General features: G+C 40.0%; 1 protein-coding gene across 7 annotated transcripts in view; it reads right to left on the reverse strand.

The window, feature by feature from the left end:
- Positions 1–3,092: 3,092 nt before the first annotated feature.
- The window catches only part of SPoCk (secretory pathway calcium atpase), a 60,079-nt gene continuing 44,412 nt past the window's right edge, over positions 3,093–18,759 (reverse strand). For all 7 annotated transcript variants that reach the window (XM_053792539.2, XM_053792537.2, XM_053792533.2 and 4 more), the window contains 6 exons: positions 17,935–18,125; positions 17,338–17,466; positions 10,697–10,863; positions 6,771–6,912; positions 6,264–6,448; positions 3,093–4,698 (listed from right to left, as the gene is read on the reverse strand). In XM_053792539.2, the coding sequence (XP_053648514.1) occupies positions 4,290–4,698; positions 6,264–6,448; positions 6,771–6,912; positions 10,697–10,863; positions 17,338–17,466; positions 17,935–18,125 (1,223 nt within the window). In that variant the 3' untranslated portion in view covers positions 3,093–4,289. The remainder of the gene's footprint in view (positions 4,699–6,263; positions 6,449–6,770; positions 6,913–10,696; positions 10,864–17,337; positions 17,467–17,934; positions 18,126–18,759) is intronic.

Genomic DNA, 18,759 nt, shown 5'->3' on the forward strand with positions numbered 1-18,759 from the left:
TAGCTCTAGGCCTTTCACATTGTAATCAACACTTCATCAGGAGCTTGCAATGTTGCAAAAATGTGTAGGAAGTCCAAGCAGATTCGTTCAGGGGAATGTTTTCTGCTCATATAATAAAAAATACATGCTATCTCCACTCCCCTTTCATGCATGTACTGAACAAATGCATCAACCACTCCAAAACTATATCCCCACCTAATTTTAGCATTTCTGTCTTAATCCCTTCTATCCTAGCTGCTCTACTCCCTTTCATTGTACCTGCTGCCTCACCTCCCCCACACTCACACCTGGGTCTTCCTCACTCCTCATTATTACAATGAGAACTAACCCACATTATTATTATAATCAAGGGGGAAGCGCTAAACCCGGAGGATTATACAGCGCCTGGGGGGGATGTGGAAGGCATTCTGGCTTAATTTGGATAACTGGAGCACAGATGCAATTCCCTAAATCAAGAGCCCCTCACCAACATCAAGGAACCTTCCTTGAGGGGAACTAACCCACAAGGGTTATGAAGTGCTGTCCTCACTCCTCAAATGTGTTAACTTCCCTCGCCCAATGAAAGCAATCACTGCCTTCCTCTCCATCGACATTCAATACTTCCCCAAAATATTCCTTCTGCCTCTGATCTAATGACGGCCCTCTTTCGTTTTTAACTGTTAAATCCAACTTAGTGATCTCGTGCCAAACTTTATCTATATCTGCATTTACATATCTGTTTAATACATTTTTTTTTTTTTTTAACAAGTCGGCCATCTCCCACCGAGGCAGGGTGACCCAAAAAAGAAAGAAAATCCCCAAAAAGAAAATACTTTCATCATCATTCAACACTTTCACCACACTCACACATTATCACTTTTTTGCAGAGGTGCTCAGAATACAACAGTTTAGAAGCATACACATATAAAGATACACAACATATCCCTCCAAACTGCCAATATCCCAAACCCCTCCTTTAAAGTGCAGGCATTGTACTTCCCATTTCCAGGACTCAAGTCCGACTATATGAAAATAACCGGTTTCCCTGAATCCCTTCACTAAATATTACCCTGCTCACACTCCAACAGATCGTCAGGTCCCAAGTACCATTCACTCCTATCTAACACGCTCACGCATTTATTTATATTTATTATTTATATTTGAATGTGTGCGCATTTAAATCTACATACGGATAAAAATTCCAGATATAAATACAGATGTTTGCTTATATCTGCATTTTATTTTTTAACAATGGCAATCTCCCACCTTATTTAATACAGATATATTGTGCGTTGAGGTATATGTGGAGTCAAAAAACGTTATCTATGGAGGCAAAGAAGGGAATGTATGAAAGTATAGTAGTACCAACACTCTTATATGGATGTGAAGCTTGGGTGGTAACTGCAGCAGCGAGGAGACGGTTGGAGGCAGTGGAGATGTCCTGTCTAAGGGCAATGTGTGGTGTAAATATTATGCAGAAAATTCGGAGTGTGGAAATTAGGAGAAGGTGTGGAGTTAATAAAAGCATTAGTCAGAGGGCAGAAGAGGGGTTGTTGAGGTGGTTTGGTCATTTAGAGAGAATGGATCAAAGTAGAATGACATGGAAAGCATATAAATCTATAGGGAAAGGAAAGAGGGGTAGGGGTCGTCCTCGCAAGGGTTGGAAAGAGGGGGTAAAGGAGGTTTTGTGGGCGAGGGGCTTGGACTTCCAGAAAGCGTGCATGGGCGTGTTAGATAGGAGTGAATGGAGACGAATGATACTTGGGACCTGACGATCTGTTGGAGTGTGAGCAGGGTAATATTTAGTGAAGGGATTCAGGGAAACCGGTTATTTTCTTATAGTCGGACTTGAGTCCTGGAAATGGGAAGTACAATGCCTGCACTTTAAAGGAGGGGTTTGGGATATTGGCAGTTTGGAGGGATATGTTGTGTATCTTTATATGTGTATGCTTCTAAACTGTTGTATTCTGAGCACCTCTGCAAAAGCAGTGATAATGTGTGAGTGTGGTGAAAGTGTTGAATGATGATGAAAGTATTTTCTTTTTGGGGATTTTCTTTCTTTTTTGGGTCACCCTGCCTCGGTGGGAGACGACCGACTTGTTGAAAAAAAAAAAAAAAAAAATATTGTAATCATAACTTAGCACTAAACCCATAGGTCTCATACAGCGCTGTAATACAGATATAAATAAAGTGGTCACGTACGAATGCAGCGTGTGGCATGAATGTTGTATTGTGCAAAGAATTCAGAGCGTATAAATTAAAAGGCGGGTTTAGGTTATCAACAATTCATTTCAGAGGGCTTGTTGTGGTGGTTTATGCATGTAGAAAGACTGGAGAGGGACAAGATGATAGAGGAGATATATTTGGGGCAAGAGGTAAGAATGGTAGGGGTCATCTCAAATATGGTTGGATAGATTATTATAATCACAATTAAGTGCTAAACCCGTAAGGGATATACAGCACTGCAGAGGGATAGTGGTGATTAAATTTTAAGGACTTATGAATCGAGCAGGCTTTTGTAAGCCTGTTAGGAATGAGTGGCGATGAGCAGTTTTTAATGGACACACTGTTGGAGTGTGAGCAAGGTAAGATTTTTGAAAGGATTTGGGGAAACCAGTTAGCAGGACTCAGGTCCTGGAAATAAATATGACAATGCCTGCACTCTGAAGTTGGAATGGGGATATTGCAGTTGGGATTCTAAATTACAGCAACACAATTTAAACCACATTCATATTTTGTTATAGGTCATAGGCTGAATGTCATACCCAATTTTGATGCAAGAAAAAAAATGTGCTTACCTTAGAAGCATACATTGATAAATTAGACACATGTGCAACTCTTGGGTATCTTTATTGAGGAAACGTTTCCTCAATAAAGATACCCAAGAGTTGCACATGTGTCTAATTTATCAACATGTCGGTTCTCTGAACCATTCATCTACAGAAGCATACATTACTGGATTCTCGTTCAGGTCACTCTGCTCCTGTCACCTGAGTGAGGTGACTCAGTGTTGGGGATACAGTAAGAACAGAAAATAAATCAGAACTGAACTCAGCACTGGAGTCATGGTGGAAATCTGTTACAGTATGTGCAACATTAAAAATATATGCATGTTACTGGAAAATATTTTATTCATGAAACTAGGTCACACTGTAAATGCCGAAATCCTGCAATTTTATCATAGTCAAGCAATACAGGTTTTTCTGTTGAGAAAAACCACATGTATTACAATAAAAGTTTAATGTAAAAATACAGTCAAATAAGCAAATCGTATCCACATTATGGGACATATGATCCACTCCGTTTATTAGGGAAGAGTAACACAGGTTAAACATTCTCAAAACTATATCAGCATCATAGTACATTTGAGTCATCTTCTATAACTGTTTATAAAAATTATAAAAATTTCTCGACACTGCTGATAAAAATTGCCTGCACTGCTATTAACCAAAAGGGCATCACTGAACAATAAGCAACATCTAAGATTTAAATTATGAATATCTGTAGAATTTGACCTCAAGACAAAAAAACCATATGATTGTAATAATGTTGGTAGAATTACCGACAATATGTAAAGTAAAAGGACACAAGTGCAACTAATGTGACATTTTATTGTGGCAACGTTTCGCTCTCCAGGAACTTTGTCAAGCCGGTATCGGCTCGACAAAGCTCCTGGAGAGCGAAACGTTGCCACAATAAAATGTCACATTAGTTGCACTTGTGTCCTTTTACTTTACAAAACCATTTGACTTATGTGTGAAAATTCTACAGGTAGTGCATCAAAGAAGAGCTAATGTAGTATTTAGTTTGCCTTTTATGCATGCATGAGAGCAAGATACAATATGGAGGAAATGCTGACAATCTTCAATGACTTCCAATAATGGCTAAAACCTTACAGTAGGTACCCTTGAGCAAGAGCTTATTATGGCAACTTTATATTATACAAATAGGTAAATATTTATAATTTGAACTGATCAGTTTTATTTAGTACTTTTTCAATCCTGTCAAAAGTAAAAAAATAAACCAAATGAGGAAGAATATATTAGCACTAAAATTACAAATTGAGATACCTGCAGGTTTAATACAATGAAAAAAACCTATGATGGAAATATTGCACCCTTGTATAAAATGCTTAAAAAAACTGATGGGAGACAGAGGCACAGAAGTTCACATTTTGTTTTCTTGTAGTTTTAAAAATGATACAAAAATTCTACTCAAATGCAACTCATCCTTAAATAAGGACAATTTCTGTACATTATACACATGCTCACATTCAACATTCATACATACAATTTTACATAAATGAAAATTTACACTTCATCCACCCATGATGATGATTTTGAAGATTTCTTTGATGACCAAAATCTCTTGCTTGAAAAAACTGCAGCAGAGTATTCGTGGCGACGGTCGAGGAACTTTCGAAATTCCGAGACAAGGAGGACTGTAGAGGTGAGACATAAAAGATGTATCCAGTCTGAGATGTGGATGCCTTCTGTCTGGAACACCCACTGGAGAAAGGGTAAGTACACAACACCAAGTAGACAAACAATTGTAGCGGTAAGAGCAACAAATAGGTACCAATTGGAAGTGATACCTATCTCCAATACTGATTTGGACTCTGAACGGCAAGACATGGCATTGAACATGTCATACATCACAAAACAAGCGAATGTCATGGTTGTATCCCTTGCAGTCACAACACCATCACTCATTTCAGATCTGTGGAGAGAGGAGAAATTATTGCCTAACAAAATTAAGAATACAAAATTGAGAAATATATTACAGTATAGCATATAAGAGTAATAAATTTTTAAACCACCTCTTTCTACAGGTATATATCTATAATAGTTAACTGTGACCTAATGACCTCATTTTCTTTTTAATCATGCTCTGAGGGATTCCCAGTAAATTAGAGATTTACCGATTCTATGAGGACAGTAGGATCTCTGTACCTTGTCCAGTGTGAAAGGTGCTACGACTAGAATACCATTAGAAGCAAGTGTACAGAGTTGATATGAAAAGTACTGTACAGTACCATCATTCTAATACCACTATATCTTATTTTGAAGGCTATCATAATCTGCTCTGCCATTTTCCTTGCAAATGCTGCATTTGCATTACTTGTTCTCTGAATGACAGATCTGACATTATTATTCTTAAGACTTTCACCTGTTTTTTATGTTCTACGAGATGGTCTTCCCGCATTCTGTATTCAATGTTCATTTTGTTCTTCAGCCTTTTTATACATGAGCAGTTGAAATTTGCCACAATTAATCATCATGTTACTTTTATTTGCTTATTGAACAACTTTATGGATATCGATTTGTATTTTTCCATCTTTCACTGACATGACTTTCATAGTCATTTTCATATTGTCCAAAAGAAGATAATATAAAATGGTGCCAGTATTTTGATCTATGTCTGCTTTGAGGATGAGAAACAATAATAGTGTTAAGACCGTGCCTTTCATTTTACTGAGACTAGATTATCTTCCAAGGCCTCTGAAATTTTATCACTGATCTAATAATTGTGCTAGGGATGACCTTCCAGCTCTATAATCACGACTTGCAGGTTTCTCCATAAAATCAGCAATATGATATCTCGATGCACTTTCAGACTTTTGTATGTGATGCCAATGCTACTGATTTATAGTTTTTTGTCACTTTCTGCTGCTCCCTTTAGGAAGTGAAACAACACCTGTCATCTCTAAGGCAATTGCGATTTCGTCTGAATCTAAGGCCCTTGCCCAAAGAACACCAAACTCATGCTAATAGTACTTTACATTTCTTTATAAACAGCACATTCTACAATCAGTATTATATATCAGAGGAAGCTCTGAGCCTGCAGGGGTTACAGAGCACCTAGGAAATGGGAAACAATCAGTTCCTAAAAACAAACACGTCAATACATGAAACACCAATATTTCAGTTCCAGTAATATTTCATCAGTACGACCCCTAGAGGTTTAGCACTTATCAATGAACATAATATTTTCTTTCTTTTTTCAACAAACCGGCCATATCCCACCAAGGCAGGGTGGCCCAAAAAGAAAAACAAAAGTTTCTCTTTTTTAAATTTAGTAATTTATACAGGAGAAGGGGTTACTAGCCCCTTGCTCCCGGCATTTTAGTCGCCTCTTACAACACGCATGGCTTACGGAGGAAGAATTCTGTTCCACTTCCCCATGGAGAATGAATATAATATATAATAATGTTAATATTTAAGTGGTTAATTTTTTCATGACATAATCTGCAGTGCCAAAATCTAATATTCTTCATAACCTACCTGAAGACCCACAAGGTTCCACAAATTATAACTGAAGCTGATATCACACAGTTCTTGATGAGTTTCTTTGTTATCAGATCTTTGGTCGTATCTCGGGGAGGTTGAACTTTAACATCATCATCAATAGGCTCCATACCCAGAGTGAGTGCTGGAGGTCCATCCATTATTACATTAATCAGCAGGATCTATAATGCACGAGAAACAGTACGTCATTAATAGCCCGACAAGTTATACGAAGATTTACATGCTGTATATAAATACAGTATAGCTGGCAAGTTTTGATACATATGCTGTATATACAGTATGGCTAACAAGTTATAAGATAACACCACATACTGTATAGAAAATACAGTATAGCTGACAAGTTATAAGATGACACCCTGCCTTGGTGGGAATCAGCCAGTGTGATAATAAAAAAGAAAAATAAAAAAAACACAGTATGTTCATGGATAAATATTCTTTATGCTTGTAATTAACTGTTTACATGCTTAAGAAGTTACTTCTAACCTGCATGGGGTTGAGGGGACTGGGTAGGCCAAAGAGTGTAGAAAGTGCAATAAGACTGAGAGCAACTAGGCTAGTGCTCACTTGGAATTGCACAAAGTTTGAAATATTGTGAAAAATACATTTTCCCTCCTCAATTGCAGATCTGAAAAAAATGCCATTTTATAGACACAGTGTACACACATTCATATGAATAACTCATTTAACAGTACAGAAATATTATAACATGAATAATTTTGGTCTTGTTAGAAAGCCTCCCCTGAGCCTGAGAAGAGTTTCTAGTTAGATAAAAAATATTTGTTTTTTTTAACAGACTGGCTATCTACCACAGATGAAGGTTGACCTGAAAAAAGAAGACACACTTTCATCATAACTTGCTCCATCATTATCTTGCCAGAGGCAAGCTGATACTACAGTTCAAAACTGAACCTATCTCCACCCCAAAAATATTCACATTATTTCTGTAATATTGAGCATGGGTTAATTGAATGCACTGCTCAAAGTCAGTGAATAACTCAATATTCATACAAGACATTTCATCAATACAATTCTTTTTTTTTTTTTTTATTATCACACCGGCCGATTCCCACCAAGGCAGGGTGGCCCGAAAAAGAAAAACTTTCACCATCATTCACTCCATCACTGTCTTGCCAGAAGGGTGCTTTACACTACAGTTTTTAAACTGCAACATTAACACCCCTCCTTCAGAGTGCAGGCACTGTACTTCCCATCTCCAGGACTCAAGTCCGGCCTGCCGGTTTCCCTGAATCCCTTCATAAATGTTACTTTGCTCACACTCCAACAGCACGTCAAGTATTAAAAACCATTTGTCTCCATTCACTCCTATCAAGCACGCTCACGCATGCCTGCTGGAAGTCCAAGCCCCTCGCACACAAAACCTCCTTTACCCCCTCCCTCCAACCCTTCCTAGGCCGACCCCTACCCCGCCTTCCTTCCACTACAGACTGATACACTCTTGAAGTCATTCTGTTTCGCTCCATTCTCTCTACATGTCCGAACCACCTCAACAACCCTTCCTCAGCCCTCTGGACAACAGTTTTGGTAATCCCGCACCTCCTCCTAACTTCCAAACTACGAATTCTCTGCATTATATTCACACCACACATTGCCCTCAGACATGACATCTCCACTGCCTCCAGCCTTCTCCTCGCTGCAACATTCATCACCCACGCTTCACACCCATATAAGAGCGTTGGTAAAACTATACTCTCATACATTCCTCTCTTTGCCTCCAAGGACAAAGTTCTTTGTTTCCACAGACTCCTAAGTGCACCACTCACTCTTTTTCACTCATCAATTCTATGATTCACCTCATCTTTCATAGACCCATCCGCTGACACGTCCACTCCCAAATATCTGAATACGTTCACCTCCTCCATACTCTCTCCCTCCAATCTGATATTCAATCTTTCATCACCTAATCTTTTTGTTATCCTCATAACCTTACTCTTTCCTGTATTCACCTTTAATTTTCTTCTTTTGCACACCCTACCAAATTCATCCACCAATCTCTGCAACTTCTCTTCAGAATCTCCCAAGAGCACAGTGTCATCAGCAAAGAGCAGCTGTGACAACTCCCACTTTGTGTGTGATTCTTTATCTTTTAACTCCACGCCTCTTGCCAAAACCCTCGCATTACTACACTAATAACTGGTTTAATAATTACTTTAAATAGTTAATGAAAGGACTTAGGTAGTAGGTTGGTAGACAGCAACCACCCAGGGAGGTACTACCGTCCTGCCAAGTGAGTGTAAAACGGAAACCTGTAATTGTTTACATGATGGTAGGATTGCTGGTGTCTTTTTTTTTTTTTCTGTCTCATACACATGCAAGATTTCAGGTACATCTTGCTACTTCTACTTACACTTAGGTCACACTACACATACATGTACAAGCATGTATATATACATACCCCTCTGGGTTTTCTTCTATTTTCTTTCTAGTTCTTGTTCTTGTTTATTTCCTCTTATCTCCATGGGGAAGTGGAACAGAATTCTTCCTCCGTAAGCCATGCGTGTTGTAATAGGCAACTAAAATGCTGGGAGCAAGGGGCTAGTAACCTCTTCTCCTGTATATATTACTAAATGTAAAATGAGAAACTTCTGTTTTTCTTTTTGGGCCACCCCACCTCAGTGGGATACGGCTGGTGCGTTGAAAGAAGTTAATGAAAGGAGACCCCCAACTAAGGCACAGACTGCATTTCAGGTGTATAACCTGCAACTTAATTTTGTATAGAAAAAAGCATAAAGGATGGTTGCACATCACATGTTTGTAACTTCAGACCCACAATTATGTAACAATCTGTAACTGGGGTGTTCACATGCTGAAACTCTATATCAATATGTATAATTATCTGAATTTATAGTCAGAATCCATTAAATTACTCATCCATATCACTGATCATTTTCACTGACAGATGCAATAATCAAAATTCTGAAAAAAGTCAGAGGAATATGGTAAAAACACCTTAGCAACCAATTAAATTTTAACAACTGCTGATAAGCAACACAAACATGTGTGAAACATAATCCTTTTACACTTTACATGTATTACTGTTTTCCACTTGCAAGCTGAAACAAGAGGAATATAATTTGTTTCAAAGTTGGAAGACCTCCAGTACATCCAAAAGCAACAATGATAAATATCTTTCTTTCTTTCAACACACCGGCCGTATCCCACCAAGGCAGGGTGGCCCAAAAAGAAAAACGAAAGTTTCTCTTTTAAATTTAGTAATTTATATGGGAGAAGGGGTTACTAGCCCCTTGCTCCCGACATTTTAGTTGCCTCTTACAACACGCATGGCCTACGGAGGAAGAATTCTGTTCCACTTCCCCATGGAGATAAGAGGAAATAAACAAGAATAAGAACTAGAAAGAAAATAGAAGAAAACCCAGAGGGGTGTGTATATATATGCTTGTACATGTATGTGTAGTGTGACCTAAGTGTAAGTAGAAGTAGCAAGATGTACCTGAAATCTTGCATGTTCATGAGACAGAAAAAAGGATGCCAGCAATCCTACCATCATGTAAAACAATTACAGGCTTTCGTTTTACACTCACTTTCAGGACGGTAGTACCTCCCTGGGCGGTTGCTGTCTACCAACCTACTACCTAGGCAATGATAAATATTTTTTTTTTTTTTATCATCACACTGGCCGATTCCCACCAAGGCAGGGTGGCCCGAAAAAGAAAAACTTTCACCATCATTCACTCCATCACTGTCTTACCCCCTTTCATTTTACCTACTGCCTCACGAACTTCCCCCACACTCACAACTGGCTCTTCCTCACTCCTACAAGATGTTATTCCTCCTTGTCCTATACACGAAATCACAGCTTCCCTATCTTCATCAACATTTAACAATTCCTCAAAATATTCCCTCCATATATATCTGACAAAATTACTCACAGGAACAATAAGACAATACAGTAGCTGGAACAATTCACTATTAACCAATAATTTGAAGAGGAAACCTTAGAAAACACTTCAGTCCATCTTGAACCATCATCAAGTCTCATTCTCTAATAGTCTTTACAGAAGAGCACAGTAATACTGACTTGATAATGATCCAGGACCCGCTGAAATGTGTAATACAGCAAGGTCTTGATTAGTGTCAGTAAGGATTCCTGCGGAGTGGTCACATTATTCAAATTATTTGCAAGGTTTGCACACAATTTGAAGAGTTTGGGAAAAAACTAATATTAATTATTTCACATTACATCAAAATTTGCACTATTCAAGACTTGGCTGTACTATGCTATAAAAACAAATTATTAATAACATTTCATTCATAAAAGATGTGTTGAACAAGGATCATACAGTGCATGGGGGAAAAATGGAAGGCAATCAGACTCAATCCAACAAAAGGGAGGATAAGTACAACTTTCATATCACTTATACAATGCTTACAATATAGTGGTGAAATTGTCATCATTGAGGATCATATCAGCAGCTTCTTTACTAACCGCTGAACCCATCTTGCCCATGGAGATACCAATATTTGCACGTTTAAGGGCAACAACGTCGTTCACACCATCACCTGTCATGCCAACAATTTCTCCACATTCCTGAAGAGCCTGGCAAAAGACATGAACAGATGCTCGATCAGGAAATAAAGTAGAGCTTTGGGTACAGGTATTAAATCAATGAGGAAAGATACATGTCGTCATAAGTTTCTTTCTCCTATGTGCGGGTTATTTGTGTACAGCCTCTCCTCACTTAACGATGGAGTTCCATTCCTAAGACCAAGTTGGTAAATGAATTCATCACTAAGTGAGGAACATACTATAATGGTAGTGGGTTTCTGTCAATCATCTATGATATTGTTTTAATGTCACCTTTGCACCATTTATAACATTCCTGGTATATTTTTAAATGTTTATACAGTATTTTTTTATTTATTATCATAATGGCCGATTCCCACCAAGGCAGGGTGGCCCGAAAAAGAAAAACTTTCACCATCATTCACTCCATCACTGTCTTGCCAGAAGGGTGCTTTACACTACAGTTTTTAAACTGCAACATTAACACCCCTCCTTCAGAGTGCAGGCACTGTACTTCCCATCTCCAGGACTCCAGTCCGGCCTGCCGGTTTCCCTGAACCCCTTCATAAATGTTACTTTGTTCACACTCCAACAGCACGTCAAGTATTAAAAACCATTTGTCTCCATTCACTCCTATCAAACACGCTCACGCATGCCTGCTGGAAGTCCAAGCCCCTCGCACACAAAACCTCCTTTACCCCCTCCCTCCAACCTTTCCTAGGCCGACCCCTACCCCACCTTCCTTCCACTACAGACTGATACACTCTTGAAGTCATTCTGTTTCGCTCCATTCTCTCTACATGTCCGAACCACCTCAACAACCCTTCCTCAGCCCTCTGGACAACAGTTTTGGTAATCCCGCACCTCCTCCTAACTTCCAAACTACGAATTCTCTGCATTATATTCACACCACACATTGCCCTCAGACATGACATCTCCACTGCCTCCAGCCTTCTCCTCGCTGCAACATTCATCACCCATGCTTCACACCCATATAAGAGCGTTGGTAAAACTATACTCTCATACATTCCCCTCTTTGCCTCCAAGGACAAAGTTCTTTGTCTCCACCGACTCCTAAGTGCACCACTCACCCTTTTCTCCTCATCAATTCTATGATTCACCTCATCCTTCATAGACCCATCCGCTGACACGTCCACTCCCAAATATCTGAATACATTCGCCTCCTCCATACCCTCTCCCTCCAATCTGATATCCAATCTTCCATCACCTAATCTTTTTGTTATCCTCATAACCTTACTCTTTCCTGTATTCACTTTTAATTTTCTTCTTTTGCATACCCTACCAAATTCATCCACCAATCTCTGCAACTTCTCTTCAGAATCTCCAAAGAGCACAGTGTCATCAGCAAAGAGCAACTGTGACAACTCCCACTTTATGTGTGATTCTTTATCTTTTAACTCCACGCCTCTTGCCAAGACCCTCGCATTTACTTTTCTTACAACCCCATCTATAAATATATTAAACAACCACGGTGACATCACACATCCTTGTCTAAGGCCTACTTTTACTGGGAAAAAATTTCCCTCTTTCCTACATACTTTAACTTGAGCCTCACTATCCTCGTAAAAACTCTTCACTGCTTTCAGTAACCTACCTCCTACACCATACACCTGCAACATCTGCCACATTGCCCCCCTATCCACCCTGTCATACGCCTTTTCCAAATCCATAAATGCCACAAAGACCTCTTTAGCCTTATTTAAATACTGTTCACTTATGTGTTTCACTGTAAACACCTGGTCCACACACCCTCTACCTTTCCTTAAGCCTCCTTGTTCATCTGCTATCCTATTCTCTGTCTTACTCTTAAGTCTTTCAATAATAACTCTACTATACACTTTACCAGGTACACTCAACAAACTTCTCCCCCTATAATTTTTGCACTCTCTTTTGTCCCCTTTGCCTTTATAAAAAGGAACTATGCATGCTCTCTGCCAATCCCTAGGTACCTTACCCTCTTCCATACATTTATTAAATAATTGCACCAACCACTCCAAAACTATATCCCCACCTGCTTTTAACATTTCTATCTTATCCCATCAATCCCGGCTGCCTTACCCCCTTTCATTCTACCTACTGCCTCACGAACTTCCCCCACACTCACAACTGGCTCTTCCTCACTCCTACAAGATGTTATTCCTCCTTGCCCTATACACGAAATCACAGCTTCCCTATCTTCATCAACATTTAACAATTCCTCAAAATATTCCCTCCATCTTCCCAATACCTCTAACTCTCCATTTAATAACTCTCCTCTCCTATTTTTAACTGACAAATCCATTTGTTCTCTAGGCTTCCTTAACTTGTTAATCTCACTCCAATTTTCACTCTTATTTTCAACAAAATTTGTTGATAACATCTCACCCACTCTCTCATTTGCTCTCTTTTTACATTGCTTCACCACTCTCTTAACCTCTCTCTTTTTCTCCATATACTCTTCCCTCCTTGCATCACTTCTGCTAACTTTTTCTCGATTACTATTCTCTTTACATCATCATTCCACCAATCGCTCCTCTTCCCTCCCGCACCCACTTTCCTGTAACCACAAACTTCTGCTGAACAATCTAACACTACATTTTTAAACCTACCCCATACCTCTTCGACCCCATTGCCTATGCTCTCATTAGCCCATCTATCCTCCAACAGCTGTTTATATCTTACCCTAACTGCCTTCTCTTTTAGTTTATAAACCTTCACCTCTCTCTTCCCTGATGTTTCTATTCTCCTTGTATCCCATCTACCTTTTACTCTCAGTGTAGCTACAACTAAAAAGTGATCTGATATATCTGTGGCCCCTCTATAAACATGTACATCCTGAAGTCTACTCAACAGTCTTTTATCTACCAATACATAATCCAACAAACTACTGTCATTTTGCCCTACATCATATCTTGTATACTTATTTATCCTCTTTTTCTTAAAATACCTATAACTAAACCCCTTTCTATACAAAGTTCAATCAAAGGGCTCCCATTATCATTTATGCCTGGCACCATAAACTTACCTACCACACCCTCTCTAAAAGTTTCTGTATATTGTAATAAATAGAATAGAGGAAATCAGCTCTAATATACATTATTTAGGTATGCATGCCAGTCAGAGAGGCCATCATAAGCATGAGTTGTGGGCAAATGAGTACGTTGCTAAGTGAAGAGAGACTGTATTGGTCCACTCATGGTATCATGTCTTTTTGTTCTTTCTCTGAGGAACTCAATCAAGAGAAGAGAGAAATTTCTCTCTCTCTCTCATTTGCAACTTAGTGGTAGTCCAGGACATATTAAAACACAATCTAGTTTCATCTTCAATTTGTTAGTTATGAATTGTTCAAGTCACAGTATTCTCTCTCTTATTTATCATATATAAATGCAAATACTTGAAGGGATCAAGACTACATACAATTTAAGATCTGAATTTCTTTAACCGGTTATTTTTATATAGCCTCAATAGTTCCTTTGTATAAAGGCAAATGGGACAAAAGAGAGTGCAAAAATTATAGGGGGATAAGTCTGTTGAGTATACCTGGTAAAGTGTATGGTAGAGTTATTATTGAAAGAATTAAGAGTAAGACGGAGAATAGGATAGCAGATGAACAAGGAGGCTTTAGGAAAGGTAGGGGGTGTGGACCAGGTGTTTACAGTGAAACATAAAAGTGAACAGTATTTAGATAAGGCTAAAGAGGTCTTTGTGGCATTTATGGATTTGGAAAAGGCGTATGACAGGGTGGATAGGGGGCAATGTGGCAGATGTTGCAGGTGTATGGTATAGGAGGTAGGTTACTGAAAGCAGTGAAGAGTTTTTATGATGATAGTGAGGCTCAAGTTAGAGTATGTAGGAAAGAGGGAAATTATTTCCCAGTAAAAGTAGGCCTTAGACAAGGATGTGTGATGTCACGGTGGTTGTTTAATATATTTATAGATGGGGTTGTAAGAGAAGTAAATGCGAGGGTCTTGGCAAGAGGCGTGGAGTTAAAAGATAAAAAATCACACATAAAGTGGGAGTTGTCACAGTTGCTCTTTGCTGATGACACTGTGCTCTTTGGAGATTCTGAAGAGAAGTTGCAGAGATTGGTGGATGAATTTGGTAGGGTATGCAAAAGAAGAAAATTAAAAGTGAATACAGGAAAGAGTAAGGTTATGAGGATAACAAAAAGATTAGGTGATGAAAGATTGGATATCAGATTGGAGGGAGAGAGTATGGAGGAGGTGAATGTATTCAGATATTTGGGAGTGGACGTGTCAGCGGATGGGTCTATGAAAGATGAGGTGAATCATAGAATTGATGAGGGGAAAAGGGTGAGTGGTGCACTTAGGAGTCTGTGGAGACAAAGAACTTTGTCCTTGGAGGCAAAGAGGGGAATATATGAGAGTATAGTTGTACCAACGCTCTTATATGGGTGTGAAGCATGGGTGATGAATGTTGCAGCGAGGAGAAGGCTGGAGGCAGTGGAGATGTCATGTCTGAGGGCAATGTGTGGTGTGAATATAATGCAGAGAATTCGTAGTTTGGAAGTTAGGAGGAGGTGCGGGATTACCAAAACTGTTGTCCAGAGGGCTGAGGAAGGGTTGTTGAGGTGGTTCAGACATGTAGAGAGAATGGAGCAAAACAGAATGACTTCAAGAGTGTATCAGTCTGTAGTGGAAGGAAGGCGGGGTAGGGGTCGGCCTAGGAAAGGTTGGAGGGAGGGAGTAAAGGAGGTTTTGTGTGCGAGGGGCTTGGACTTCCAGCAGGCATGCGTGAGCGTGTTTGATAGGAGTGAATGGAGACAAATGGTTTGTAATACTTGACGTGCTGTTGGAGTGTGAGCAAAGTAACATTTATGAAGGGGTTCAGGGAAACCGGCAGGCCGGACTGGAGTCCTGGAGATGGGAAGTACAGTGCCTGCACTCTGAAGGAGGGGTGTTAATGTTGCAGTTTAAAAACTGTAGTGTAAAGCACCCTTCTGGCAAGACAGTGATGGAGTGAATGATGGTGAAAGTTTTTCTTTTTCGGGCCACCCTGCCTTGGTGGGAATCGGCCATTGTTTACCTGGAGTTTACCTGGAGAGAGTTCCGGGGGTCAACGCCCCCGTGGCCCAGTCTGTGATCAGGCCTCCTGGTGGATCAGAGCCTGATCAACCAGGCTGTTACTGCTGGCTGCATGCAAACCAACGTACGAGCCACAGCCCGGCTGATCAGGAACCGACTTTAGGTGCTTGTCCAGTGCCAGCTTGAAGACTGCCAGGGGTCTGTTGGTAATCCCCCTTATGTATGCTGGGAGGCAGTTGAACAGTCTCGGGCCCCTGACACTTATTGTATGGTCTCTTAACGTGCTAGTGACACCTCTGCTTTTCATTGGGGGGATGTTGCATCGTCTGCCAAGTCTTTTGCTTTTGTAGTGAGTGATTTTCCTGTGCAAGTTCGGTACTAGTCCCTCTAGGATTTTCCAGGTGTATATAATCATGTATCTCTCCCGCCTGCGTTCCAGGGAATACAGGTTCAGGAACCTCAAGCGCTCCCAGTAATTGAGGTGTTTTATCTCCGTTATGCACGCCGTGAAGGTTCTCTGTACATTTTCTAGGTCAGCAATTTCACCTGCCTTGAAAGGTGCTGTTAGTGTGCAGCAATATTCCAGCCTAGATAGAACAAGTGACCTGAAGAGTGTCATCATGGGCTTGGCCTCCCAGCGTGATAATAATAAAAAAAAAAAAATTATATAGCCGGACTTCAGGTCCTGGAAATGGGAAGTACAATGCCTGCACTCTAAAGGAGGGGTTTTGGGATATTAGCAGTTTGGAAGGATATGTTGTGTATCTTTATACGTATATGCTTCTAAACTGCTGTGCTCTGAGCACCTCTGCAAAAACAGTGATTATGTGTGAGTGAGGTGAAAGTGTTGAATGATGATGAAAGTATTTTCTTTTTGGGGATTTTCTTTCTTTTTGGGTCACCCTGCCTCGGTGGGAGATGGACGACTTGTTAAAAAAAAAAAAAAAAAAAAAAAAATTCCCACCATAGTAGGGTGACCCACAGACCACTTAGCTCTATTTGAAATAACCCAAAAGCCTCAAAATTTTATTATACAAAGGGTGTGAAGGTTGAAATTGGTAAGGGCTTGAGCCTTCAGCAAGAATGTATGTGTGTTGGTTTAAAATAGAGAGAAGCCTTTGTGATCTGTAGTACTGCTGAAGTGTAACTAAAGTGGCATCCATGAAGGAATTTATGTGAACTAGTTAGCCAGACTTGAGTTGTAGTGCTGATAAGAACTGTGCCTGCACTCTCAAGGATGGCTGGGGATGTTGGGACTTGGCATGTCATTTGAATTGTAATGTTCAAACACTTCTAGAAACATAGCTAGAGAATGAGTGATAGTTCCAAGTCAGACTGAAATCTCAACATAAGTTGTCTCATATGTGTGGGCTATTTGTGTATACGAGTGATGGTTAACGTGTTATCTTCTTTAGGTCACCCTGTTGAGAAATGGGTAGCGCATTAAAAACAAAACAGGTACCTTGACAATACGCAGTTTATGTCTGGGTGACACTCGATAAAACACTGTTGCATCAGATACCAATCCAGTCAGCACCCGGTCATCCATGTTGTCCAGCTGTTCTCCAGAGAAAACCGTTCCAGGACGTACCTACAATGAGAAAGATAATGAACCACCAAGACAAACTTTTGTCAGTTTACAGTTTCAGAGCTGCTAAGATCTAACAATCCCTCTTCAGAGGGATGAGGAGGGGTTATTGAGGTGATATGGACATGTAGAGAGGATGGAGAGGGATAGGTTGATAAAGAGGGTGTATAAATTTGGAGTATACAGTAAGAGGGGGTAGGGGTGGAGGGAGGGGTAAAGAAGGCTTCAAGTTTTAAGAGACTGAGCATCCAGTAGGTTTGTGTCAGCGTTAGGAGTGAACGAAATTTAGTAAAATTCACGAGAAAGAGCAAAACCCAAAATAGTTAAAACAGTGACCAGGGAATGGGAGGTAATCAGGCTTGATCCAGTGAAGAAGGTAGTTCTAATTTCTTGAATTAGGAGCCCTTCAATCAGCATCAAGGCACTCTCTCCTCCCTTCAATGAGTTCAAACATTATCCAACAATACTTACATGCAGGCCAACAGCTTGAGCTATAGCACATGCCGTCTCCTGAGCATCACCTGTGACCATCTTCACTCTGACCCCAGTGGATTGCAGTGTGGTCACTGAAGACCGAGCCCCTTCTCTCGGAGGGTCCATGATGCCTAACATGCCCATGTAGCTTAATTCTAATAAGGACGATCCTCGGGCAATTCCAATTACTGAAATTTAAATGAAAGTTATTCCAAGAGAAAGAAATCTAACACAATAACTGTATCCCACTGAGGAATGGTCCTCTAAAAACAAACACACACACACAAACAAACAAACAAACAAACAAACAAACAAACACACACACACACACACACACACACACACACACACACACACACACACACACATACATACATACATACATACATCTATATATATATTCACCATTTACTTATTTTGTGTTGATAGAAGTGTGCTGAGAGTGCAGATGACCCTCCTAACATTCTCAACCCTCCTCCAGTGCAAGCACTGTACTTCCCAACTCCAGGACTCATGTCCTACTAAGTGTTTTCCTAAATCCCTTCATAAATGTTGATTTGCTCATACTCCAGCAGCATATAAGCATGTCCAACCCTTCTTGGGACAACCCCCACCCCCTCTTTCCATCCATTTTTTTTTACACACTGGCAGTCTCCCACCAAGGTAGGGTGGCCCAAAAAGTGAACACTTCTGCTATCAGTCACACTATCACTGTCTTGCCAGAGGATCTCTAGTAGACTGAAAGTAGTGGCTTCATTTCTGTACTGTTTAACAAAGGTTAACCTAATGTATTATGCACACAGTTATTGTATATTTCACTCA

This window comes from Cherax quadricarinatus, chromosome 81 (assembly GCF_038502225.1).
Source record: "Cherax quadricarinatus isolate ZL_2023a chromosome 81, ASM3850222v1, whole genome shotgun sequence".
Lineage (NCBI taxonomy): Eukaryota > Metazoa > Arthropoda > Malacostraca > Decapoda > Parastacidae > Cherax > Cherax quadricarinatus.